Source organism: Pezoporus wallicus, unplaced genomic scaffold (assembly GCF_028554395.1).
Source record: "Pezoporus wallicus isolate ANWC-B61680 ecotype Strahan unplaced genomic scaffold, APGP_CSIRO_Pwel_v1 scaffold_13239, whole genome shotgun sequence".
Classification (NCBI taxonomy): domain Eukaryota; kingdom Metazoa; phylum Chordata; class Aves; order Psittaciformes; family Psittacidae; genus Pezoporus; species Pezoporus wallicus.
The window spans coordinates 2,121,344-2,147,725 of record NW_026642052.1 but is presented as its reverse complement, the minus strand read 5'-3'; the positions used below and the strand labels follow the sequence as shown (position 1 = coordinate 2,147,725).

Here is a 26,382-nt window from a genome sequence, read left to right as displayed (position 1 = left end):
TGCTGAAAGATGGCATGCATAGACAAGGTTTACTCCGCATGTTATGAAGACTACATGGGTTACTAGTTAACAGAGCTTGATACACTGTTCCACTTGACAGCATTACTGAATGTGGTAAGTAATAGATTTAAAAAAAAAAACAAAAAAAAAAACAGAAAACCTAAAGAATAAAGGCTTTGGCAATACTTTCTTTTCCTCAAAAGCTACCAGCTCTTATGTTGAAGTAAATGATGGCAGGGAGACAAGTGGATCAGCTTTGACAGTTGAAAAGTGTCTTGTATTACTTTCTGTGATGCCGTGTGTGAAAAGTGGCTACAAGGAGCTCAGTTTCCTGTGTCTCTGCTTCATGAATCCCTGCAAAAAGGGATTCATAGCCAGATGCTGTTGTTTAATACTACCACAGGTGCTTGACCTCCATTACCCTTTGGTGGCAGTGGTGACAAAAATCTTTATTAATGCCGACAATATTCAAGACAATCATGAGGGAAGACAAAATGGCTGCCGGCTTTCTGCCCCCCACGCTCACACGGGTCACAGCTGCCCTCGTCACATACGCTTATATGTTTGCTCTTTTTAGCCCACGTCTGGGCTGTTGGTGCGGGTGGGTCGTCGCACCAGTGCTCAGCCCGAGCCCTTCTTCCCTCGGGGCTATGATTTACCTCCACAGGGGCACCATCTGCCCCGTTGCCATCTAGCTGACGGGAGCTCTCTGCCAGCCGTAGCGAGCCTGCCTAGCCGGCTCCGCCCGCCCGCCCCGTCCAGACGGAGGGCTCCCCTGAGCCAGGCCCTCCCCGGCCCGGCGGCCCGCCCGCGGGGAGCCGTCCCTCCCCGGCCGGGGTGGGGCCTGGCCGTCGTTGCCGCCGCGGAGCTCCTGTGGCTGCTGCTGGAGGCGGCGGCGGCGGCGGCGGCCCCGGGCACGTCTCGCATATAACCCCGCCGCTCCCCTCGGCGCCGTCCTCACAGCTTCCCGCGGCAGTCTGGGGGACGGCGCTCACTTTGCGCGGCAGCTCGGGCACGGTTCGGCGCCTTACCCCTGCGAGCTAGTCCCGCGGAGCAGCGCCTCGGACTGAGCTGGCCTCGACTCTGCGGCTTTACACTGAAGCCTCCTTCCTTCATCTCTGCTCTTTCCCGCTCCGCCTGCAGGAGCTCTGCTCGGGGCAGAAGACACTTTCCCGCCCGCGTGTGCATAAAGCCCGGCTTTCCCTTCCCATCGCTGCACCGCGATAGCACCTTCCCCGCCTCCTCCCCTCGGGCCGGGCGGGCTCGCACCCCTTCTCCGCCGCTCTCCCCGCCAGCAGCCCGCCGAGGATGCGGGTGTCGCTGCTGAGCCCGTTGCTCCTGCTCTCCCTCAGCGGCAGCCCGGGCGCCGCGGAGCTCTCGGCCGCCCGAGCCAAGTGCCCGACCCGCTGCGATGTCTCCAAGTGCCCCAGCCCCAGCTGCCCCAGCGGATACGTCCCCGACCGCTGCAGCTGCTGCCTCATCTGCGCCGCGGGCGAGGGGGACTCGTGCGGCCGCAAGGAGGACCCGCCCTGCGGGGACAGCCTTGACTGCCGCTACCCCATGGGCAAGCGCTTCGCTAAGGGCGTCTGCCAGTGCAGGCTGAGCGCCCAGGTGTGCGGCAGCGACGGCCGGACCTACGACAACATCTGCCAGCTGAAGGCGGTGAGCCGCAAGGCGCTGCAGCACGGCCTGCCAGCTGTCGCCCAGGTCCAGAAGGGAGCCTGTGAATTCGGTAGGAGCATGGTGGGGCCTGCCCGTGGGGCAGAGGGTGGACGACTGGATTCAGGCTAAGAAAAACCCCGGTTTTCAGTGATCTGTGAAGACTGGGTGGCCCCAGGGTCAAGGCATCTTGCCCGGCTGTTAGCATTGCTGTGGTGTGGGGAAGGGGTACTCGGATCCTTTCTGAATGGCAGATACCTTCCTTGATGATCCTCAGTGTGGGATAGAAGTCTGGGAGAGTTTCCTCTCAGTAACATGGCTCTGGACACTTTGGCATTGTGCATGCTCTGCTGCAGCGCTCCCAGGAGCAGGAGGTGAACGCACTTGACAGCATGGATGGGAGCTTAGTGGAGGGCATTAGGCTGCAGGGCAGCAGTTACAACCTTGGCCATCACCTCTTCTCAAGGCAGGATGTGCTGGCAGGGCAGAAGTACAGTGCAGTACGGTACATTACTGCCAGCACCATGTTCGTTTCATGATGTTGGCGCTCACTGCTGAGGCATTTTGTGGCATTGTCCATGCAGGCTGCACTGCGTATCCATCACACCATGGCCCACACAAAGCAGAGCAGGGACTTGGGAACACTTGTGCTTTGGTGCCTTCTCTGGTGGTATGGGGGAGGTTAGTTGTATTCACCTGCTAGGTATCTCTACTCAGAAGAGTATGACGGCCTCTTAAAGCCAAACAGGGCAGAAAACACACCAAGTAGTATCTAAAACACCTAAACCATAGTCTTTTGCCTGTTTTGGTTTGGTTTTTTTTTTTTTGCACAAGAAGTTTTGTAGTCTTGTAGAGAATAAAGTGCGAATAAAAGCCTGTAAACCTCCTTTAGGGTTTAAAATGTTGATACTCAGCAGATGAAATGGTCTTCTTTTTACAGTAACATACTAAAGCCTGTGCTCAGATATTGTGATATGCTATGGCAAATTCAGGCTTGATGGTTTAAATTCAGAAAGTTTAGTAATCACTTAATTTGGTAAGATTTTATTTATTCTTTAGTATTAAAGTGGTTCACTTTATGGAAGTGTTAATGCTGCTGATATCTTTTCACATACTTACTGGTATTTTAAAGGTTTCCTTCTGCTACCTTTCTCCCAGTATTCCTGGAAAGAAAAGTCATATGCCCGATGGAGTTTTAAATCATGCCTTAATGTTTCCATTATGTCAGGTGAACCCATAGCCATCCTGTTCATTCATAGATAGCAAACTTGCCAAAATTATTGGGAGAGGTAGAGTTGTAGCCTTCCTGTGAATTAGGGTACTCTTCATGTATCACGGTCTTGAGAGAAGGTAAGCTGTGTTACAGAGACAGAGGAGGTCAAATGGTGTTCCTAGAGTTCCTTTAGGAGTATCTCATCAAAGCCAGGGATTGCTCCAGATGCTGGCCTGGGTCTGCAATGATCAGTCTCTCCAGTATTTTGTAGCTATAAATTGCTGTTTACCTGTTCCTTTTCACATCAGCAGCCATGAGCTTTAATACTTGTAATACTTGGTTGGAACTGATCCACGTGAAATAATCAGAATGTTTAACCAAAATTAGTGAGCTAGCCTGCATCTAAGGGCTTACTGAGTGCTTGGGGTTTGGTATATATGACATTTTGTTTAAGGAATTCTCCTGAATCTACTGTTAATAGGCTTAGGAATTCGAGCTCTGATGTAGAGGTTACTTTTTTTCCAAGCAACTATTTTAGTGTTCACTCTATTTTGGCTTTATTTTGCATCCCAGAAAACCTCAGCTTCTGGTTCTTTGTTAAGTTTAAATTTTTTATTCAATTCTACAGCTGCACAAACTGAAGCTCAAAGAAGCCAAGTGTCTTGCCCAAGGTCAGGCTGAGTTGGTGGTTGAGCCAGGAATAGACTCAATTATGGTGGTGTTTTTTTAAAAAAACAATAACATGCAATGGCTGTAATGAGAGGTTTAGAACAAAGTCGACAGTTTAAAATTACTGTCAAGTTTCTTTCTTCCCTGTTCTTGAAAGGAATCTGGCCTCAGATGACTCAAGAGTTTGAAGGGCTAAGCTAGTTACAAAGTAAATTCAGTTTTACTTAATCATTCCTGTATTAAACAGTCTCAGATAACAGTAGCCTTACATAGTGTGACTTAGGCCATTTCAAGAACATGCAATGAAACTGAGGAGCAGCTTTTGAAATGTCTGCTCCTGTCCATTTCCAGTTGCTTAGCTTGATGCTAAGTTAGATTCTGGCTGTGTTAAAACAAAATAGGCTGAGAAAATTTAGCTGTATTTTCCTAGTGACAGAAGACTGGTGGATGGAGATGCATGAAAAAGGAGTAATAAAGGATGCAGGAAGGAAGGAAAGGAGGAAAGAGGTGCCCAGGATGACTGAGTGATAATTCCAAACCTGACTGAATTTAAAATATTTTTTTCCTTGTTGAAGTTCTGGATTAGCTTGAAGAACACCATTCCAAGATGCAAGTTCTAGGTACGCTGTGTTAAAGGGGGTGTGTATTGCATGGATATACAGGAACTCTGGCATTGATGTCCCTCAGTATGCATATGCCCTGAAAGCTGTTACTCATACAGTTAGCTTTATGCACCTGGGCAAACCCATGGACCTCTGAGATTCTAATAGAACAGCCTGCAGAACTCTTAGGCACATTCAAACTGTATGCTACAAATACCGTTTTTTTTTCCTCTTCAACACTAGATACCTTAATATATGGTAATTTTTTGAAGCAGCTGGCCTTTTCCTGCTTTCTGTCACCTACTGTGAGAAAGACAAGCTATTAAAGGCTAGTGTGTATCTAACAGAATAAACATTTATGCAAGACAACCTCTGTCATCAAAGACCAGTTCTTTTGGAGCTCTGTTTCTCACTGCAGCAAATATGGCAGTGCCACACACAGATCTGTTAAAGTGTCCTCACTCAACAGATTCACACGGTCACCTCCAGTCTATAGCCAATTTATGTCAGACTCTTTCTTGCACAAAGGGCTGTTTATGATCTCTAAGTACAACTTTTCTTAGTACACTTAATAATTCTTTGCTATATTTTGCTAAAGGTTTCTGTGAAGACAGTTCAGATCTTGAAAGATTTTTATTTTCTCACCAAGGATGTGGAAGCAAAAAAACCTTTCTTTTTTGAAATTAAAGGTGCTATTTGTCAGTGCAACATGGAAAACTAAAAGATAGATTAGAAAACCTTTGAGGAAAGAAGTCCCAGGAAACAAGTGCATTGGTTTTAATCCCTTGCAGGGTTCTGCCTGAGGATGTGTCCCCTCTGCACTGTTTAACTGAAGGCACTCGCAGAAAGTGGTCATGCTGTAACGCTTCACCTGTGTCAGTCAAATACTTGCAAGAGATGAGCCTAAAATTTCAGTTCTCTAAAATAAGTATTTGAAAAAGAGTTAATGCATAAGCAGAATCTTTGCACACATTTCTGTGTGGGGTGTTTGGAGTGTTCCTGTGCCTAACCTTGAAGATACAGAGGAAAGACTCAGGATATTATTACTTGCATTTCTAAGACATTGAGCCAGTAAGAGATGCTGAAGTCTTATACTGTATTACTATCATCAAAGCCTTACAGCTGCCTCCAGCTGTATTAAGGGAAATGCACTGCAAGGTATTGACTAAATACACAAACTCCAGTCACATTCCTTTACTGATTGTTTTCTTCATGTCTGAGTTTGTTTTGAGCTCCTGCAGGTGAAGATGAATGTTGTACAATGTTTGGTGTATAATTCAGAGTGTAGCGCTTCACTGTGTTGTACAGGATCACTAACAGAAAAGATGTTCTTGTTGCATATCCTTATGAGAATCACTTGGGAAGGAGGAATTAAGAAGCATCTGAAGTCAGTGAGGCGGTGAGGTGTCTGGAAGGCTTGTGTTAATCTGTCTCTGGCCATTGTGATTGCTGCACTACACAAGAAAACCACTTTGGTGTTGGTTCACCAAATTGTTTTAATCTGTGCAGGGTAGATATCCATTGTATAAACAAGCTGCCTGAACCATAATGTGGCACTAAACTCACCAAGGCTTTATGGTCATTGCACAGCTATGCAACTTGATCTTAATGCTGAATTCATCAGAAAAGCTGCCCATGAACCTATGTTTCCAACAGATGTTTCTGTTTTTTAAGCAGAGATATTATAATCTTTTATTTGTCTTTCATTTCTTTCCATGAAAGCACAGTAGGGACAGTGTTTATCCCTGGTGATCAGATCTGCCAGGTTGCAGTCCTCCCTTAGACATAATAATTTTGCTGAACACACAGATCTTTTCTGAAGCTTGGGTTAAAAGGGGAATGGGGGATCAGCCTTAAAAGAATGAGTTTCCCAGGCTCACAAAGTCTTAATGAATATAAAATTGTGGATTTTAATATGATGTATTGTCTTTAAGAAAGCATTGAATGTGATTTTATTTAATTCTCCAGGGAGTAGGTTGGCAAATATTCAGAAACATTCAGTCTTTTGCAAATATACATTAGTCTAGCTTGATTGTCTTCAGTGGGATTATGAGAGTTGTTTCTCCTGATTATTTTTTTTTTTTGCAGTTGTCTTCATACTAGGTTAATTCTACAAGTCTGTTGGAGTTGTTTCTGATTTACAGTAGTATTAATGAGATTGGGGTGAGTCTGTTGTCTCTTCAAGAAAGTAAACCAAATGCTGTTAAATGAACTCATAGCCTGTAGGTAACACTACTATTCAGGAAGAGTCTTAAATTTGTAATATAGATGCTCTTACCTGATAGGCACTTAGCTTTAGCCATGTAAGTCCAGTGTAGTTGGAGCCCATAGATTTGGAAATGTAAGATCTTATTTTATGAAGAACAGCTTTAACTACAGTTTATGCACTTACATCCAAATTTGGATTTTGAGTGTTCTGTGAGAGGAGCTGGAGAGCTTCTGAAGATCTAATCACTTAATTGAAATGGTAGTATAAGAGTTCAGAGCTGCTGAAAATCTGGTTGATTTGTGGCTATGAAGCAAATTGGGAAAATCTAGTTCTTTTGACTAAGAAATTGTGTAGACAGCTAAAAACTCATACAGTATAAATTTGTTTTTATTTCAAGTACAACCTGGTTGCAACACCTTTGATACCTTGTTTATACAACAGATAGTTAGTTGGATTAAATTATGTCTTTTTGCCAAGATAAATCAGCTTTAGTTAGTGTGAGATGATTTTGAACATGCAGTAATAACATGGAAAGTAATGCATGTTATTGAGAGACCTTTGAAAAAATACATGGCAAATCTCAGATGGTCAGTAGGTCAAAAAGCACAAAGCTGCTGTAAAGAGAGCTTTTACATTCACACTCCAGCAGAGGTCTGAGAGCTACGTGAAACTGCAAGACAGCAAGAGTGTCGGGGAAAGACACATGTTCAATTTTATGTTTTGGTAACAATAGTAGCAGCAGGTAGTGTGTACCAACTAAAGCAAATTAAAGTATCAATTGAAGGTCTGACAAAAAGCACTGATTTTTACTACAATTGCAACACTTGTTTTCAGGGTGATCTTGTACAACTTACTAGTGTTGGATGCCCCTTCTTTCTTCAGTTTTTCAGGCTGCAATTTCTTCCTTTTAAAGCATATTGGGAACTTCTGATGAAAATAAGATTAATAAATATGCACTAAAATGTTATTAATAATAAGCAACATTTCAGTTCCCTTAAATAGGGCTGTTCAGCCTGGAGAAGTGAAGCTTCATGGAGAACTCACAGCAGCCTTCCAGTATAGAAGAGGGCCTACAAGGATGCTGGAGAGGGACTCTTCAGCAGGGACTATAGCAATAGGACAAGGGATAATGGGCTCAAACTTAAACAGGGGAAGTTCAGGTTAGATATGAGGAAGAAGTTATTTACTGTGAGGATTGTGAGGCACTGGAGCAGGTTGCCGAAAGAAGTGGTAAGTGTCCTGTGCCTGACAGTGTTCAGGGCCAGGCTGGACAGGGCCTTGGGCAGCATGGTCTAGTGTGAGGCATCTCTGTCCATGGCAGGGGATTGGAACTAGATGATCTTAGGGTCTTTTCTAACCCTAACCATTCTATGATTCTATGTGAGAGAGTAAATGTTAGTTTGCTGTTACATCAAGTCCATAGTTTGAGTTCCTATAATATGTTTAAAGGTTCTCTTCACTTCCAGCATGCAGAAAATGATTCAAGAGAGGTCAGTTTCTATGAAGGCATCTTTTAACTTTGTTAGTTAGTGTTCATCAGTATTTAGTCCCCACCAGACAATAATAAAACCAGCTCATCTCTAATCAGACCAGTATATCTTCAGCTACACCCTTCTTATAAAGTCTGCATGTCTGTTGTTCTTGATCCTCCTTTACTTGAGATTTCCTTTTACTATATAGTGCAGATTTGGATTCACCTTCAGGTTTGAGTATTTGTGTCTTCTGACCCCTACAAGGAGATTCTGGACTTTGGTTTGCACTAAGAAATGCCTTCATTATGGCATGGAAGAAAGACAAGCTTTGCTTTGGTTATACAGTCTCCTTTCTGTATTGCTGCATTTTATTTTCGTAAGCTCTTTCCATGTTTGCATTCATTCACCACTTCTTCCAGACATTTTTCTGTCTGCCTACTCCAAATCTTACCTAGAAAGCCACTGCCACCCATGATGTTTCCATGGTGGCTAGTCAGGACTGGTGAGTTTTTTGGCAGGCATTCTCCTCTTTTGGCCATGTGCAATGCTGTGGCATGGACAGAGCAGTTCCACTCAGCAGATGCAAAGGGATTTAATTGCCCTGACTCACATAAAGCTATGCTGATTTATACCAACTGAAAGCCTGCATTCACCATGCTTTCCCCACCCAGTTCTATGCTAGTCCATCAGCTGAGGGTCTAGCCAATGTACGCATAGATCCATGGTCATATCTGTTAAGATAAATGTGATGATAATGTTACATCCCATCAGTGAACACCGCTGTGTGTGCAAGTATTCCAAGTCATGTTAGTAGACTTCAAAGGATATCCTGCAGTGCCAGGCAAGCTGCTTGGGACCTGAAGGTGAAATAAATCTCCAGTGGCCCAGTAAAGAAAATAAATAAGAGTATCATATAAATTTAGCTTGCTAATGTAAGCATGTAAATCCCATGAAGTAAATCCCATGTCCAGTAACAGGAAAAAGAACTCACTGACTTCTATGGAGAAATTCCTAACTATCTTGATCTGGTTTCTTCAATACTTTCTTCCTTGGTACCAGTGCTGGGTCCACTCCTGTCTTTGCTTCAGGTGTTTTGGTTACTGTGGTAATGTAATACCTCTCACTTTCTGACTTTGCAGGTCCTCTAACACTTTATTGTGAAACCTTTATGAGTGACTACAAGAACTATAACAACTAGTTCTCTGTCAACCACTATCTTACAAATTCACTCAAAGATTAGGTCAGAGACATATTTTTCATAAATAGGTTAGACACCATTATGCTCTAATCTTTATATTTGTCCCTATTAATTTACTAGTTGCAAGGTTTAATGGTCAGTAAAACACCTGTAGATAAGGATCAGTGAAAAAGATCTTTGAATTAAGAACTACACAGAATACTAAAATTCATGACAACTCTCTTAAACTTCTCTTCGTCTATCTTTCCTTTTTTGTGTGATGTCTCCTACCTACTTCCCTTTTAAAAAGCTGGGTAAAGGGCATCTGATGACTCATTACTGTGTTATGTGATCTAGTAATAGGCAAATCTGGAACCCTTAAGAGCAGCTGTTGAATTGGTGTGCAAGACCTACTGTGAAGTAAATTCATCCTTTAGCATGAGTTGAACTTAGGGCAGAATGTGATAGCACAAAGATTCACTTCTGACGAGCTGATATTATTTAGAAATTAGAAGTTAGACATTCTGCCTCCTGATGAAATGGCAGAAAAAAAATTGTAAATCCTGTGTGTAAATCCTAAAGTGTGCTGTTGCACCATTTTTGAAAAAAGCCAAAAATGTTATTGCTGTATCTGATTCCAACTTGTTTACTCCCTTCCCTAGATCCCATAGTTAATTTTAAAGCATCAGGCTGTGAATGCGAAAGATTGCTGTTTGAGTGTGGTGGTACATCCCCTAACATATGTTTGACATATGCAGTGATATGTCCTTGTGTATTAGGGATTGCAGAAAGTATGATATTCTAGCACAAGCAGTACTATTGCTTTGAGATATTGTGATGTTGGAATCCAGGATGTTGTGACATTAGAAGCCAAGATGCTGTGGACTCTTTTCCTCTCTTCATTCCACAGAATTATACTCAGTATTCATAAATGCTGTGTAACTGCACTGGCTTTCATCAGAACACTAAATATTTAGTAATTTATTGCTATGCCTAGCTGCCTGTGACAGCTTAAATGGGAATTTTAAAAACTTTTTAGGTTTTCATTTACAGAAGGTTTCTAATGTACATACTTTAAAAAATTTACAAACTTGAGCTCTAAATGCCTTTCCAAATGCTGTGGATGTATTATATGGCACTTGTTAGACCACATCTAGAATTGCTACATCCAGTTTTGGAACCCTCAATGCAACAAAGGTGATGAAAACCTGAAGTGAGTTCAGAAGGTCACAAGGATGAGGAGGGAGGGATAAACGTATCTCCAATGAGAAAAAGTTGAGGGAACTGGTCTTGTTCATCCTGGAGGAAGGAAAGCTTCAGGAGGACCTAACAGCGGCCTTCCTGTGCTTGTGAGGAAGTTATCAGGAGGATGGAGCCAGGCTCCTTACAGCGGTGTGTAGTGGAGAAGACACCATGGACATCAGTCGAAACATGAGTTTCAACGAGAGGTTCAGTCTAGATAGAAGAAAATCTTTTACTTCACGAGTCCCAACTAGACAGACCCTTTGAGTTTCCTACTCTGCCTTTGTAGCAGACCGAGCTTTGAGCAGGAGATTGGACTAGAGATCTCATGAGGTCCCTTCCAACCTTGCTTATCCTATGACCCTATGCAGTTTAGATAATAATTAGTAGTTGTCCTGAGACAAATACTTTAGACAAGGCTTTTAGACTTCCAAGGAGGTCAAACAACTTATAGCCAAGTGACGCTGATGTTTAATTTTATCAGGATTAAGCAAAATGCTGCATAAATTTTGAACAATCTTAGTTACTTCAATTCCTTTTCCAATACCTGTTTGGAAACTGTCCCAGTAGGAGAAACAGACCAATTCAAAGCATATTTATCTCACCTATTTGGTAAAAAAGGATATTGTCTTATTAACATATCCAATTCTTTCTGCTAGTATAGGTCACCTACAGTCCAGCAGCCCAAGGTACAAATTCAACTTCATAGCAGATGTGGTGGAAAAGATTGCACCTGCAGTTGTGCACATTGAACTTTTCCTCAGGTAACACTTTTTCAATTCTTTGTGTTTTACTCACATTGCCTAACAAAGATCTACAAGTAGTAACTTTCATTTTGAATTCTTGAAGTTCACAAAATACTCTGAAACGTTACAGCAGACTCATTTTTCTAGAGAACCATGAATTTTGTGTGTTTTGTTCCTGTTTAATAGATATATTTTATCTGGCTTACAGTATTTCCAATACATATTGTATGCCCTAAAATAAGTCCATGTCATCTTTGAAGATCAGCCTTCACTAAAATGTGCTGCTTCTTGGATTATGTTTATTATTTCTGTTTAAAGAAAACAAATCCTGAAAGTAGGGTGGGAAAACATAGGTCCTTGATGCTTATTCTACTTTCAATAAGAGGTGATTTTATTTTGGCAGGAGAACATTACGAGGTATTATGTTGACCTGGTGTAACCTGTCTAAACACAAAAATGATTTCTGATAGGAAAAAAATGTAGTAAATTTGCTGACCAAAACATACCAATATAAAGTGCACTGAAGCTGGAGCTGAGTCAGCAAGTTTAACATAGAGTACTCAAAACAACCTGGGAGGCAGGTTTAACACTGAGTGCTCAAACCAACCTGCTGTCAGAAGAAATTATGTCAAATATTATTTGTACTCCATTACTTGAATACTTTTCTGCTTAGAGTACTCTAATTTTCCGTAGGCTTAAGAATTTGGAGAATATTTACAGGCTTTTTTTAACATGCAAAATGGAAATAATCAGGTTTTCTAAAACAGAGCTTTATGCACATAGTGACTGTTTTTTTGAGAGAATGCTATAGTTGAAGATGTTTAAGATGATTGGAAATGTAGTTAAGATTGTTGTCCAGTGCTGATTGTGGTACTGCCTTCTGCCTGGAATTGGCTCCAATTCTTTACTGCTGTATAGTCCAGAACTTTCAAACAATTTCCTAATAAGGACCATATCTCAGAAGAAAGAAGAATTTGTGGACCTTTTTTCATCGTCTGCTGCCCAGGCACTTTCTGTTCCTGTAACAAATCTAAGGTCATTGCAGCAGTTGTTCACAGAAAAGTCATCATGCTCTAAACAGTTTGTAAAGTCTTTTAACTATATCTCTATTGCATCAGATGATGTTTCCCACCAAGTTTTACCCATTGTTAATGTGCTTCATTTCTTTTCTTTCACATTCCCAGTCCTTCCAGACATGATTTTCCTGCCAGTCTACACTTTGGCTTCATGATTCCAAGAGACAACACCTCTTCCTTCACTCCTTTGTCCAGCTGCAAGCTTCCTTCTTCCCTTTTCCCCATTCGAATATTGATCCATTTGTCCGCCCTACTATTTCCTGTCATTATCTTCTTCCCATATAGAAGCAGCAGCCGGTGGGATCAGATGGGCTCCTCCTCCTTCCTTTTTTGTCACCTAGTCTCTTTGCAAGGAAATGCATGAAGGTAGAATGGGAAAACAAAGGAAAAAGACTCTACCAGTTGTCTGAAAACCTTGTTTCTTATCCCCCTGGCTGACTAAAAGCAGTCACAATTTTCAGCAAAGAACCCTCTGTCATCAAATGCTTTGTTATTTCTCAGGGCGAAAGGTAGTAAATGGTACATAATGTTATCTGCTGTTAAGTTATGCTTCCCTTATGAGTTATAACTACTTGCTTTTTGTACAGGCACCCTCTCTTTGGGCGAAATGTCCCGCTTTCGAGTGGATCTGGGTTTATTATGTCCGATTCTGGTTTAATTGTGACCAACGCACATGTGGTGTCGAGCACCAATGCTGTATCAGGGAGACAACAATTGAAAGTGCAGCTGCAGAATGGAGATACCTACGAAGCAACCATCAGAGATATTGACAAGAAATCCGACATCGCAACAATAAAGATTCACCCTAAGGTAAGTGGCATAAACAGATGAATGAATGAATTTGGGAACCCTGTTTTGGTTTCATTTAGTACAGAGTGATTGGCTGGAGTATATTTTTAAGGGTTCTTTGGAAATATATCTGGGGAAAACAATATACTGATAAATACAGGCCTTGAAATGTTTCCTATCTTAGAATGAAATGACTTTGTCTTCTGTGCTAGGAACTGCTAAAACTTAAACAAATGCAGCTCAGTTAATATGTGCTCAGATTCTGCTATCATTACCTGACAGTCCAGGCTATTCTGACTAATCCTTCTAGCTTTGTGCCAGTAAAACCTGCAAGGTGGCATGTAGTGTAGAGAGTGTGGTCAGCTAGTTTGTATGTTTCTAGGAGGAGGAGGGAACAATCTGCTGGAAAACAGGGAAATCTGTTTCAGAATCTTGCTGGCCTTTTATTTCTGGATGAAATTGCAAGGTACTGTTTCTGGCAGTTTGTTTCTGAAGACAGTATACTAATTTTACCTGGCATAAGTTTTGGGTATACGATAGTGAGCGTGTCTTTTATCAAGGTAACAGATGTGCCTAACTTTTTGCTCGTTTTTGATTTTTCCAATCAGATTATTTTCATGTATAAACTAATACTTATTTTTTTCTGTTTTTATTTAAGAAAAAACTACCAGTATTGTTACTGGGACACTCTGCTGATCTGAGGCCAGGAGAATTTGTGGTGGCAATTGGAAGTCCATTTGCCTTACAGAACACTGTGACAACAGGTATTGTCAGCACTGCTCAGAGAGATGGCAAAGAACTCGGCCTGAGGGATTCAGATATGGATTATATTCAGACAGATGCTATTATTAATGTAAGTACTAGGTATGTAAGGAACTGAGTTTCACAGTCCTAGAATGCTGAAGCCCCCACCTTCAGCAGGGAAGTGTGTGCTCTGAGATGAAACCACTAAATAAAAGCAGCTTCATTTTAAATCACTACTAGGGTCTTCTGTTTATAAAAGACTATGCAGTGTCTGTAAGTTGCATTCAGTCATTAGTGTTCTGAAATGTCTGATAAATAGAACTACCCTCTTTGAGGCTGTCTGTGAAGATGTTACACATAACAGACCCTTCTTGTTCTCTAGATCTCCTGCAGTAACACATGGTTTATAGACCAGCTGTAAATCAACACATTTCTCTCTGCTTGTTCAACTGATCTGGCCAAGCAAGCTGTAGAATAGAGCCAAAGTTTCTTTCATCTCCATGCATTAGAATCAGATGGAGTAGTCTGATAGTATCTGCTTCAATTTAATAACATGAGACCCAGGTAAGAACTTCAGGAGAGGGCTGTGTTTCTGTTGTTCTTGTTTTCCCTTTGCACATCAGATACTCCAAGTAAGAACCTATATGTAAAATAACACAAAGTTTGAGATACAGTTTGGACTTGAGGGTCCTAGCATTGCATTTTATATAGAAATACATGACAATAATGTCTTTTCAGAGCAGCTTGGAGGGTTCCAGAGAGCTTAAGTAAAGGGTATGCATATAACTTGTACTGATTCTAAAAACAGCACTGCATGCATATCTGAGGTAGAAAATGATCTGAAATTTTATGGCTTAAATCTGTTACACATTGAAAAGAAAATATTTTCAGGATTTATTTGCTGGACTTCTATGTCAAATTTGATGTAGCAAGTCATAACAGTGTTTTACACATATGAAGTGCTTCACGAATGTTTATTAATTATCACAGACTGGTTGAGAAGTTGTGTGGAGAAAGAGGGTGCTAAGATACAACATGAAAGTGAGCTTCTCCAAAAAGCTTCTATATGATCCAGGAGCTGAACCCCTTCAGATATTTAATTGAATTTTCTCTCTCCAGCTGTATGAGAATAGGAAAACTTTTTCAGAATGAGTTATTTAGGAGCACACACCGAATTAGTGACAGAGACAGAATTAGAACATGGGATTCTTGACCTCACATCTATACACATTCCTCAAGATCAGACTCCTTGCTTGTATATACCTAGGCATTCACTGCCCTCAAAAGCTAATGAGCAAGTTTAGACAAGGATAGCAGAGTGTGTGTAAATAGTGACAGCAGAGGAGGTAAGGTAAATGACAATATATTTGAATTGCTTTGCCATCTGAGACCACAAGATATGAAGTCCCTGGCATAGAGATGCTTTGTGCTTCGCTAATGCACTAGTTTTCTCCCGAGAATGGGAGGAGTTTGAGAGCTGGTCTATTCAGAGCATTCCTGTGGCTCAGCCAAGACTTTCCTGCAGGAATGTGCATGCAGCTGCCTTCTGAGAAATGCTGGGACAGAAGCAACATGGGGCAGGAGAAAAGAGGGCCATAGCTCCTAAATGAAGATATATTGTACGTGACAAAAGTTCTTTCATTATCACATCCTGCAAGCAGAGGACAAGTGAAGGAAAGATGTGTTAAGGAAGGCTGAAAAATCTTTAGCTTGGTTCCTCTGTGTCAGTCAGACATAAAAATCAAGTGTCTAGCCTTGATCACTGAAAAGGGACAATTTAAGAAACTGATCTCTGTTTAAACTCAAACTTTGAAGCTGTTTTAAAAACTTAAATGTCTGCTTTATTCTTCTGAGAGTTTGTAAGGTTTGCCCAGTGCTATCTAAGTATAAACAGTTTATATGGCTCATGTTGCTGTCATGCATCACTAGCTTTTGTTTCTTTTGAGTGCTAACTTGCTGCTCTTGGCTGTTCAGTAGACCTACTTGAAAACTCAAAAATGAACTTGAGACAAGCATCTTCTCCAGCTCATTTCCTATAGTCCTGTTGGATGTGTCTGTTGAAGGCCATTAGGTATTAATCAAATTTGAGCTGCTCAGAGCTGCTATATGCCCTCCCTAGAGAGGGCTGCATGCCTATGGTTACTAAATCAATCCTTACATAGTATCTACCTCATAGCAATATGCTGTGATTAAATATGTAAAACACTGTATTCTTTTCCAGTGGAGAATTAGAGACTTTACATTACAAACCAAAGTGATCAATAAAACTACTTAAGAACTGTGCTTTATTCTGATGGCCTTTAGAACAATAGAAATGCTTGTTTTAGCTGTTAATATTTCTCGTTAAACTTAGGGTCTGACTATTTGAAGTGGTAAGTTGCTGCTCCTAATTAAGGCCTGTCTCTGAAAAGAAAAAGAAATCTAATCATAAGAGGTGTGAATGGGTAGGGTAAGACCTACATGTATTCTGTGTCAATATTGTGTTCGTCTGTGCTGCCTAGGAAATAACCTGCTTTTTACATTTTACATCTTTTAGTTTACTTATATAAAAAAAAATACTGCTTGAAATGAAAATTGCATTTCCTGCAAGGAAGCACCAATTTATTGTTCCCTTATATCATTTTTACAGTACGGCAACTCTGGAGGACCTCTGGTTAATCTGGTAAGTCCAGGTGACTTGGTTCTTCTGTTTTGTGTCAAGAGCTAGTTTGAAGTAAGTGGGAGAATATTGAAAAGATTCACAGGTCATAGCAGCTTTCATTCATTCAAGCTAATGGTAGGCAGATACCCTGAAGCCAATACAAACTATGTAGATTAGGTTCATACACCATTGGAAAACACTTTCCTGTAGAGCAGAGGGAATTTTACACAGCAGTAAAAAAAAATGGGATCTGGTAGGAACAGTTATGCTTGTTCTCCCTATGAACCTGGGATGCACAGCAAAGATGGGACCTGGTTAATCCACACAACTAGTTTTAAAATAGAGTCCTTTAAACTGTGAGTGATTTTGCAGGTCAGAGAATTATGGCTGTAGTGGTTACAGTGGTTCCACTGCCTGCTCAGTGCAGGGAATCTCTTGCCGAGTGGTGCGATGGACCTTGGATGAACAAACTGTACTGTAATCTCTCTGGCTAGCGCAGTGAAATGTGAAAGGGATTGTGAATCAGAGCCCAGATCCTCCCTTACAACTACTTTTTTTTCTTGAGTGATTACAACACTCTAAAATTTCTTACACCAGCTTTTAACATGAAATGCTAGGCAGTGAGATGAACCCTGTCACTTGGGACTGAATTAATAGGGTACTGTCTCTCAACAGGATGGTGAAGTGATTGGGATTAACACCTTGAAGGTCACAGCTGGGATTTCTTTTGCTATTCCTTCAGACCGTATCACTCAGTTTCTCACAGAGTCACATGACAAACAAAGTAAAGGTAAGGTCTGCAAGAAACAGTGACATCTTGCAATTATTGTCCTGATCTGTCATTAAAGTGCCAAAAGACACAGCTCTGGGATCCTGTTACTGAAAAGAGCAGCGTTATTTTACAGTATGGAACACCATAGACTTGGAAATAGAAAACAGCTTCACAGAAGACATTTTATTATTCAAACCCCCAGAAAGTGGACAGTATCTGTATAGATCTGGGACAAAGGACTTCTGAGGATAGTGAGGACACAGATGAGTCATTACAGTCTCAAATGATCTTGAAAACACATGGTGACCTGCTCAAGGAGTCTTATCCTCCTCTTTCACATATTGTCCAAGCATAAAGGAGATTAAGGTGTACTGTAGAGAATAAAGTAAGAAATTTTAAAACAGTTTTCTATAGATGGAGTGTAGTGTGTGCACATCATCAGTGGATGATCTTTATTTTGCCATGGTCATCTATGTCAGTACTATATAACTGGATATTGTGATAGACACTCAGACCCCGGTGGAAGAAGAACTGTGTACCGATTCCTGAAGAAATGCGCTGGGAGGATGGGGGAGAGGCATTAAAAAAGAAAGGCCTCTGTACCAAAGAGCATATAAATCTAAATAAACTGACAACTGCAGTACTCTGGACTTTTTTATATGCTTGCCTTGCATCTGTCACACTGTACTGGGTGTCATTCTAGATGCTGCACAGCCAAAGCTGATCTAGTAATGCTTCAGCCAGATCAAACCTTTCTTTCTCTTTTGCTTGCCAGTTTATCTTGCAAGTTTATCACCCTACCCGTCTTTTATCATGGCTGCTGGCTGCTGCTTCTCTTGAATCTTTCTGGTATTAATCTTGTCTTCTCCTGAGTTCATCCAGTTGCTGATGCCAGCACCATTGTCCTCTCAGTGTTCTCTCAGATACTGTTATTTCAGAAACTTCCCTTAGTCTGAGGTTTTAAAGTTACACATCCGCTTGCATATTTGAGACCCTCACAATTCTGAGGGGTCCCCTCATCTGTGTTTTGCTGAATTCCCCAAATTAGATAGTTTTTCACTTGTTGATTGGGGCTGGAGGAGGTGTTGATGAAAAAAGCCCTTGATGCAAAGACAAGGAGAGTTTCTAGGAGATATCTTCACCATATTTGAGACTTTGTTTGCATTTTTTAGGCCTTTAGTAATAGTCCTCAGTTTTGGTGTATAGGCATTATTTATTGACATAAAGAATTTATGTAAGCATCTTGGGATGTTTTTATCGTGTTTTCTTTTGCTCCAATTATGTTCCAGTAATTTCAGTGGGATCCGCCCTTATGATACAATTAGGTCATGGAAATAAGTTCAAGGGTATTACCACTTTGCTCCAAGTGTCATATTGCCTGAAGATGATAAAATCCCCTTAGGAAATGGCTCTTTCCAGATACTCTGGCATATAGGAGATACTGTCAACATTGTTTAATAAGCTTGATGTTGGTCTTTTAAATCTCAGTTGATCAGATAACCATCAGTTTCATGTAGAAGTCCCATCCATTATATGTAACTGCAAATATATGATCTGCTGCAGTACAGGAGCAGAGAGGAGGAAAAAAGAAGGAGCGGATGTCGTTTGAGTAAAGAGTTTGCACTGATTATCATTAAGTAACATTCTGTATTGCCTAATGGCTGGGTAATACATAATCATACCTAATATAGTTTTGACCAAAGATTTACCATACTTTGTATAGACATACTTTTCTACTGAATGGGTTAAAAGCCTTTGCTAATTTTGGATTTATCAGTAATGATGTTAACCTCCTTTTAGAGTTAGGAATTACTGAACTGGTGCATCAAGTTAAGTGTTTCCATCCATATCTCAAGTTTTACAATCCGTGTGTTCTGTCATTACCTCTGAAAGTCATCTATACACTTAAGCCTTGACTGATTTTTTTACTTCTGTGCCTTTGTTAGTATCCCATAGGAATTCCTCAGTTTTAGTCTTTGCTCTGCCATCTATTCCTAGTTTAGACTTGAGCATAAAAGTGAAACTAGAAAGAGTTCAAATATGGATCCTCTAGAATGCAAGACAGTAAGTTAGTGATTTGACAAAATATTAAAGAGAAAATCAAGCCTAAGAATTCAGCCTAAGAATCAAGCCTAAGAATCAAGCCTAAGAATTCCCCCTCTCACATAGTGCTAACAGAGAAGTGAATAAACCTAGTTTCAGATGGGCAGGGAGAAATGGGGGAGTTCTGTATTGGTCACATCCAGCACGTCATTTATATGAATCTACATTTGCATCCCCAGAATGCTTTATTTATTGTGTTGAAACTATATGCTTACCTATGTATTTATGTGATTATTACTGATAATTAATGCCAATAGTCATGAGGGCTGCTTAGGAGGCTTGCTGGGTATAGATTCAGACTACTGATTAAATTCAGCTATGTAGTTTATATGGAAGATACACTGCACATAATACAGCATTGTATACTTGAGCTATTTTCATGGTTTCTGTTGGCAGTGGAATATCTTTCTTAAATGCTTTCAGGACTGCTCATGTAATTTGCAATATGATCTAAGTGCAAAAAGAGGGAGCAGAGAAGTAGGAGTTTTGCCTGCTGCTTGAATAAGAAGTGCAGGGTTCACTTCTTCACTTGGAGACCTTGGTGATATCATGGCCCCACTGAAAACAGCTGTAATGGGGATACTCGTGCCAGTTTTTCATGCCCATAAGAGTCTGAGTACCTGACCCCTTAACTTGGACTTAACAATTCTTTTTGCCACATTTTATAAGTCATAAACACTTTGCCTTCAGCCTGTGTTTATCTCTCTGGTTAGCATCTCTACTGTTACAAGTTTCAGTAAAAAAGAGAAAAGTTTAACACTAGCACATATGCTTTCCTTCCTGTGGAACAGAAATCTCTTTAGGTAGTGAACTGCTTCTAGAGACTCACGGTCAGCTGCTTGTGACTTTCTATTAACACAAAACAGATTCAAGTTTAAACTAGTGGTTGAGGCTGGTTTGCTTGTCTTTGTACCACTGGAATCAGTGTTTAATTTGGCATGGTGTTTACAAATGAAATGTGATTTGAGTATCTCTCTGTTGCGCTGTGCTCCAGCTTTAAGCCAAAGTGGTTTCGTATTTGTTCAACCTGATTGTTCCAACATATTAAACTTCGTTACTACTGGGACTTAACCCTGGTGACATGCTTCTTAGATTTATAACCTCACTTTATTCCACTTCTAATAATTTTATCTTCTGCATTGTGATTGCACAAATTGCCAGAATGACAAGTTTTGAGACTTCTTTTATTCACAGAGTGCATGTAACGTGACAGTGGTAGTTCCAGGTGCCACATACTGTTCTGCCAATGTGACTTAACCCCAGCTTCAAAAGGCCTATCCTTAGGGGGTGATAAAAGACTACAACTGGTAGTAAACTGGCCGACTTTATTTACCTCTAATTATTGTTGATGAAAAGTTTGGGTTTTGCGAAAGATGTTTGACTCATGTTAAATAGAATAAAATGGACTTTTGCTAAACAAGGGGCCTGAAGGTTTTTTTGCCTGTATTCTGATGTGTGAAATGGCTGGAGGGTGGGAAGGAAGGGAATCTAGACCCTGCTGCTAAAATTATCCACAACTCATAATTATTAGTTTGACTTTATAAATAGCCTGTCACTTTTACAGTATGAACCACTATTTCCAGTGTGGCAAACTTAAGTGTGGAGAGAGGGCTGAAGACTATTTTGAATTTTAATGCATAAACAGAAGTAAAATAATACCCTAACCTGCCCAAAGATGAAGCTAGAATGAGACCTTTAGTTGTGAATAAGTTTGTGGTTCTCAGATTTTTTTTTTCCCCAAAAGCCTTATTTTTATGTGAATCATTGGCTACTGGGGAAATAATTCCCTCTTAACCAATGGCATTTCTGTGGTTTTTCACTCTTGCCCAGTCTCCTCCTTGCTGTTTTGTTACTTCCAGATGCGCTTCTTTAGTCCTTTCTTTCATTTCCATTTTTCTTTCATGTAAAGATTCGTAACTCAGCCCCCAGGGCATGCGTTGTGCTTCTGCATATTTGTGTATCACACAGGCGATGACCAGCAGCAAACTGTTTAATGCAAGCAGTAAACTGTCACCAGTCTGTCATCTCTGTGTCCCTTGAAGACAACTTCACAATTTTAACTATCTACGTTGCGGGAGGGGGGTGTTGTATTTTCAGGTGGGAGAATCATGTTTAGTTTAGGTATTTTTAAAAAGTGAAAACTTCCATTTATGCCATGTAGAGAAGCACTGTGAGTGCCACGCCAAAGTTTTTGAGCCTTCAATTTCAGCAAATGGACTTCTTCATGACACTCTTGCTGATTCTGATCTCATTAGTTTCACACTGAAATAAAGGAGAGCCAGAACATTACAAGGAAAAGCAGGGCTGACAGTTACAGTTGTCAGATTGTTCATAGTGTAGTAAATGCAATGTTTAGTCATCCACATTTTCACTGATGCTAATGGGAGTAGTGGACATGCATAAGATTCAGGAGTAATTTCTTTACTTGGCACTGTTTTTCTTGGAAAAAACAAGAGTTAGAGGAGACCCTGTATATCTTCTTTTCAAACTTTTTCCTCACATGAGAACATGGAGAAGCTCTAAGAAATTGTGAAGTAGTTACACTGGAACAAGTAAGGGGAAATAATGTTTCAAACCGGATATAGCTAACTACTGAAGCACTCACTTCAGGAAGTCATAAAACTGCATTTTTCAAAAGACAGCTGTGCAGTGCATGTCTGTGCATGACCACTAAAAGCTATTACAGACATGTGGTGCTTTCCCTAAAGGAGTGACTTTTTGACCATTTAAAATTCTATAGCTCCTGCTAATCATAGAGTACTTTGTATTGGAAGGGATCTTTTAAAAGGTCATCTAATCCATCCCCTCCTCAATGAGCAGGGACATCTTCCACTACACTTCCAATCTGACCTTGAATGTTTTCAGGGTTGTGGCATCTACCACCTCTCTGGGCAACCTGTGCCAGTGTTTTACCACCCTCATTGTAAAAAATTTTTTTCTTAAATCTAGTCTGAATCTCCCCTCTTTCATTTTAAAACCATTATGCCTTCTCCTATTGCAATAGCCCTATTAAAATCTTGTCCCCACCTTTGCTGAGGGCCCCCTTTAAGTATTGAAAGCGTGCAATAAGGCCTCTCTGGAGCCTTCTCTTCTCCAGGCTGAACAACCCCAACTCTCTCAGCCTTTCTCCATCGGAGAAGTGCTCCAGCCCTCTGATCATTTTGGCTAAGGTCTATGTTTAGGTTTACTTGGGGTTATTTGTTTTTTTTTTTTGTTTTCTATACTTGCTTTTTCATTCTTTGGGGTAGAAATAACAAGCCATTTGCATCAGAATCAGTGCGAGTCTTTTGGTTATCATTTCTCTGAAGAGTGGAAACGTTAATTTCTTTAAATCCCATTTCTATATTTTAATGAGAACAACATATGATTAAATTGTCTTGAGCATTTCCAGATGAAATGGTAATCCATTAAGAATTTTTCATTTACTGAAGTCACGTAATACTAGATCACAGAAATTTTCCTGAATTTCCTGAAGGACACCTCTTCTCTCTTACTCTCACTTGCAGGGAGAGGGATTGTCATTCTGTACACCAAGGCTAACCAAAATAAAAAATTACCTCGGTGTAGATGTATATGATTTCTGTTTAATTTTGTTAAGAGCTGATACATCCTGTTTTAATTGACAGGGATTTTGGGTAGTTATTTTTATCAGCTTTTGCCTAAGTTTCATAAATATCCTTTGTTGCTTTCAGATGGGAAGAAACGTTTCATTGGCATCAGAATGCTGACAATAACACCTGCGTAAGTATTATAGAAAGTAATCTGTATAACCATGCACACAAGACGTGGTCAGTAGCTGGTCAGAAGTTCATTCAGTTTTCATTACAAATCTCCAGTGGATCCAGAAGTGTGCATTAGCTTCTATGAAGTCTGCAAACAGAACTGAAGTCTGTTCTGCAACAGGTGAAGTCTGCAACAGGTGAAATACGTGTTCTGAGTCCTGAATACTGATAATGGTGGATGCTCTGTTGATAGCTTAGGGAAATTAGGAAGGAGCATTTTTGGTTCTTGATGAGCACGTCTGCAGTCATACTAGGTTTTAGGTGACATTTAAACAAGCTGCTGCTTTCAGGTGACTGTGAGTGCCAATGAGAGATTAGCTGCTTGAGGGTTTGGTGGTAGTTATGCCAGTGCCAGTGGAGGCTGTATAATGTGAGATTTAACGCCTAACCATTAACTGAAAAGAAAGTAGTTGCTAAAGTGTAGAACTAAAGCTTTGTGCCTCCATTTTAGTGAAGGCAGAATGTGGACACCTTCCTTTAGTTCTTTACTGTCTTTTCTCTCATGCATTGCTTTGTGTCTTTCTGTTACCCAAGTATATTCTGGGTTAACATCTTACATTATTACATATATGTTCTTTCCCAGCAGTAGGCACATTTCCAATGTGGCAGTAAACTACAAAATTAAACAATACAATTTCCAGCTGGGCTTGTAGCAAAGCCATCTTTGTTTATTGAGTTACACTCTTGCAATCCTCCCCAAAGAGTGAGATCCTCAGCTGGAACGGATCAGGGTAATGGCATTAACATCACCTAGCCACCACTGAGAGAAACTCAGAATGTTTCTGTGCATAACTGTGAAGTGAACATGATGTGAGAATTGACTGCTTTTGCAATATCTAAAGAATCAATGTAAGATATCTCCAGGCCTGATTTCAGGAAAAGACTACTTTCCTTGATGGGTTTACTTTAGTCATTTAATTGTTAGCTTCCTCAGTACAAAACCAAGTGAAGTGAAGCTATGCACAGTCATTTGGACTTGGTTTCCATCTGGGGGACCCCAGGTTTTCATGGTGGACAGCCAAGTCATCCATCATTAGTTTAAAGCCCTTTCTTTCTAGAAATGGGTTTTAACCCACACTGAGCACAGACCTAAAATGATGTCATCTCCTCAGTAAAGAGGGGATGTTTTTAGAGTCTTTATTTTGCAGCTGGTTCCCATCTTGTTTCTTTAGGAAAGGATTCACAAACAGTTCCTCAAGAAAACTTGAGGAAGCTGAAGTTTCCTTGAAAAACTCCCACAGATAGTTCTGATCTATCTGATGACTGAAGTTATAAAAAAATATATTGTTCTAGATAAAGACAAATTAGGAATGACTTGTGAAATAAAAGAAGTGAAATAGTTGGCAAAGTTCTGCCCCATCACCAGCACTAATTCTTTGGGGCAGGAATGTCTTTTGACCCTGCACAGTACCTAGGACAGCGAGTGCTGCTATCCTGTGCTCTTCTACAGTGGCCCTGTGCTGCTGCTGCAAATAGTTAAAGTCAGATTCTTGAGGATGTATGAGACCATTAAATATAGCATGCTTGGCACAGGTAAGTAGTTTTTTTGCATTCTCATCACAAGAACAAGGGCAAACAATTAACTGTTAAGTCATTTAGCATTGGTCACCAAAAAATGGTAAATAAATAAATAATTTTGAATGCTCCTGGTTTTGTAGTGGAATCAAATGCTATATAAATTTGTTCTTCTCTTAGCTTGGTGGAAGAACTGAAACACAATAATGCTGATTTTCCTGATGTCAGAAGTGGAATTTATGTACACGAAGTTGTTCCAAACTCACCTTCTCATAGGTATGTAAAGCACATTGTTTTCTTCACCGTAAATAAATCTCCAAATAAATACTGATGGGTAATACTTCTGTTTATATTCAAGTACTTTCTCATATCAGTCTTGATTATTATTTAAACAATTAAAAATCATGCTTTAGGTTAAAAAAAACCAAAATATTTGTACTGAGAGCCTACTCACATCTACAAAAGTATGAAAAGGCACTTCCAAAAATTATTGTAGGAATAATGGGTGAAAGTCTTTTCTGTTTCTCCATTGCTGCAGTTTTGTGAAAGACGAAAAAAGCTAGACTATTTGTTTTTGCTGTTTTAGAAGAAAATGCACAATGAACTAACACAAGCCTGATTTTGCATTTAGAAGTTGTTCTTTTGCAGTCAGAAGGGTGGAATTTCCCTTCAACAAAAATTAAAATAAGTAAAAATTAATCACATCAGCCAAAGAGGTCGTGAATAGTTTTTCTCTGCATAGAATGTATATTTACTGCCTTTTTCTTCTTGTCTCTGCAGAGGAGGGATCCAAGATGGGGATATAATTGTTAAAGTCAATGGGCGTCCTTTGATGACTTCCAGTGACCTGCAAGAGGCTGTGATGAATGAATCACCTCTACTACTTGAAGTTCGAAGAGGGAATGATGACTTGCTATTTAACATTGAGCCTGAAGTTGTTATGTAAATAGAATTGAGGAAGCTCTCACCATAATTAAACTCACTTATTCTGGAACACTAGATACCTCCTTTACAGCTACAGTAATTATACTTCCTGTTGACTAATGACAAGGTGGACTAACTTAATTGCCTGAGCCATTTCTGTACATAGTAGCTAGAATCAATTCAATTGTGCCATTTATAGATTTAATTCAAGTGAAATTTAAGAACTGTGTTCTGGGGAGGAAAATAAATTTTGGGTAGCTGATAGCAATGGGGTCCACTTCTAGTTCCTGCAGGTTCCAAGCAGTTCTCCATCTCTTTTGAAAGATCAAAATGCAACGGGAATTGAGGAAGAATGCCGAAAGGGGAAACTATTCCTAAACTAGTCATCCTGCAGCAGAACCAAGCTATTGCAATGCGCAGTTGAGCTTTTTTCTTTATGTCACTTTTTCAATGTGAACCTAGTATTGGCAAAGCTTGTATTTGTTCTTAGTGCTTCTATGCTACGTGTTAATGCAGGTAGATTAAATCTGTAAATATCTGAAAGGAACAAAAATGGTATCAGGCTATAGAGTGTTACACCTAGGTCATGCGATTTTGGAATATAGTAAATGATTCTTATAGAATTAATGCCTTATTATATATAAATCAAATCGATGTGCTGAACAAAGTTAAGTTTGAGAAAGTGCACAGTTTTTTTAAGAATTTGATACAAATTAGTTTTGCATCTTACTGGTAAGCTTTGCTGTAAAATTGTTATACTACTTTTGGCTTGTACTTTATATGTTTCTACTGTAAGGAGAATAAAGTTTACACTAATGATGCGTTGTTGTAAACCTCTTTTTAAGCAAGTATGTCTTCCCTCCCTCCTCTGTCAGACTCGAATAAACTCTCCCAGGAGAAAATTTTCACATGGAAAATTGGACCCTGATGTTACAAAAACTTTTTGCAGCCCTATGGCATAATTATTCTGGCTTTATTTAGGCTATGTTTAGAAATGCTTTCACACAAGTAATTTATTTACACTGGTTTTTTTTCATATTCAGGGAT

The 26,382-nt window shown here is 40.2% G+C and overlaps 1 protein-coding gene across 1 annotated transcript; it reads left to right on the top strand.

The window, feature by feature from the left end:
- The first annotated feature begins 1,292 nt into the window (after positions 1-1,292).
- HTRA3 (HtrA serine peptidase 3) lies at positions 1,293-26,154 on the top strand. The gene is made up of 9 exons (XM_057426738.1): positions 1,293-1,732; positions 10,908-11,007; positions 12,653-12,875; positions 13,513-13,707; positions 16,228-16,260; positions 16,915-17,029; positions 22,807-22,855; positions 24,592-24,687; positions 25,192-26,154. The coding sequence occupies exons 1-9, from the start codon at positions 1,309-1,311 to the stop codon at positions 25,355-25,357; spliced, it is 1,401 nt and encodes a 466-aa protein (XP_057282721.1). The 5' UTR covers positions 1,293-1,308; the 3' UTR covers positions 25,358-26,154.
- Positions 26,155-26,382: the final 228 nt, after the last annotated feature.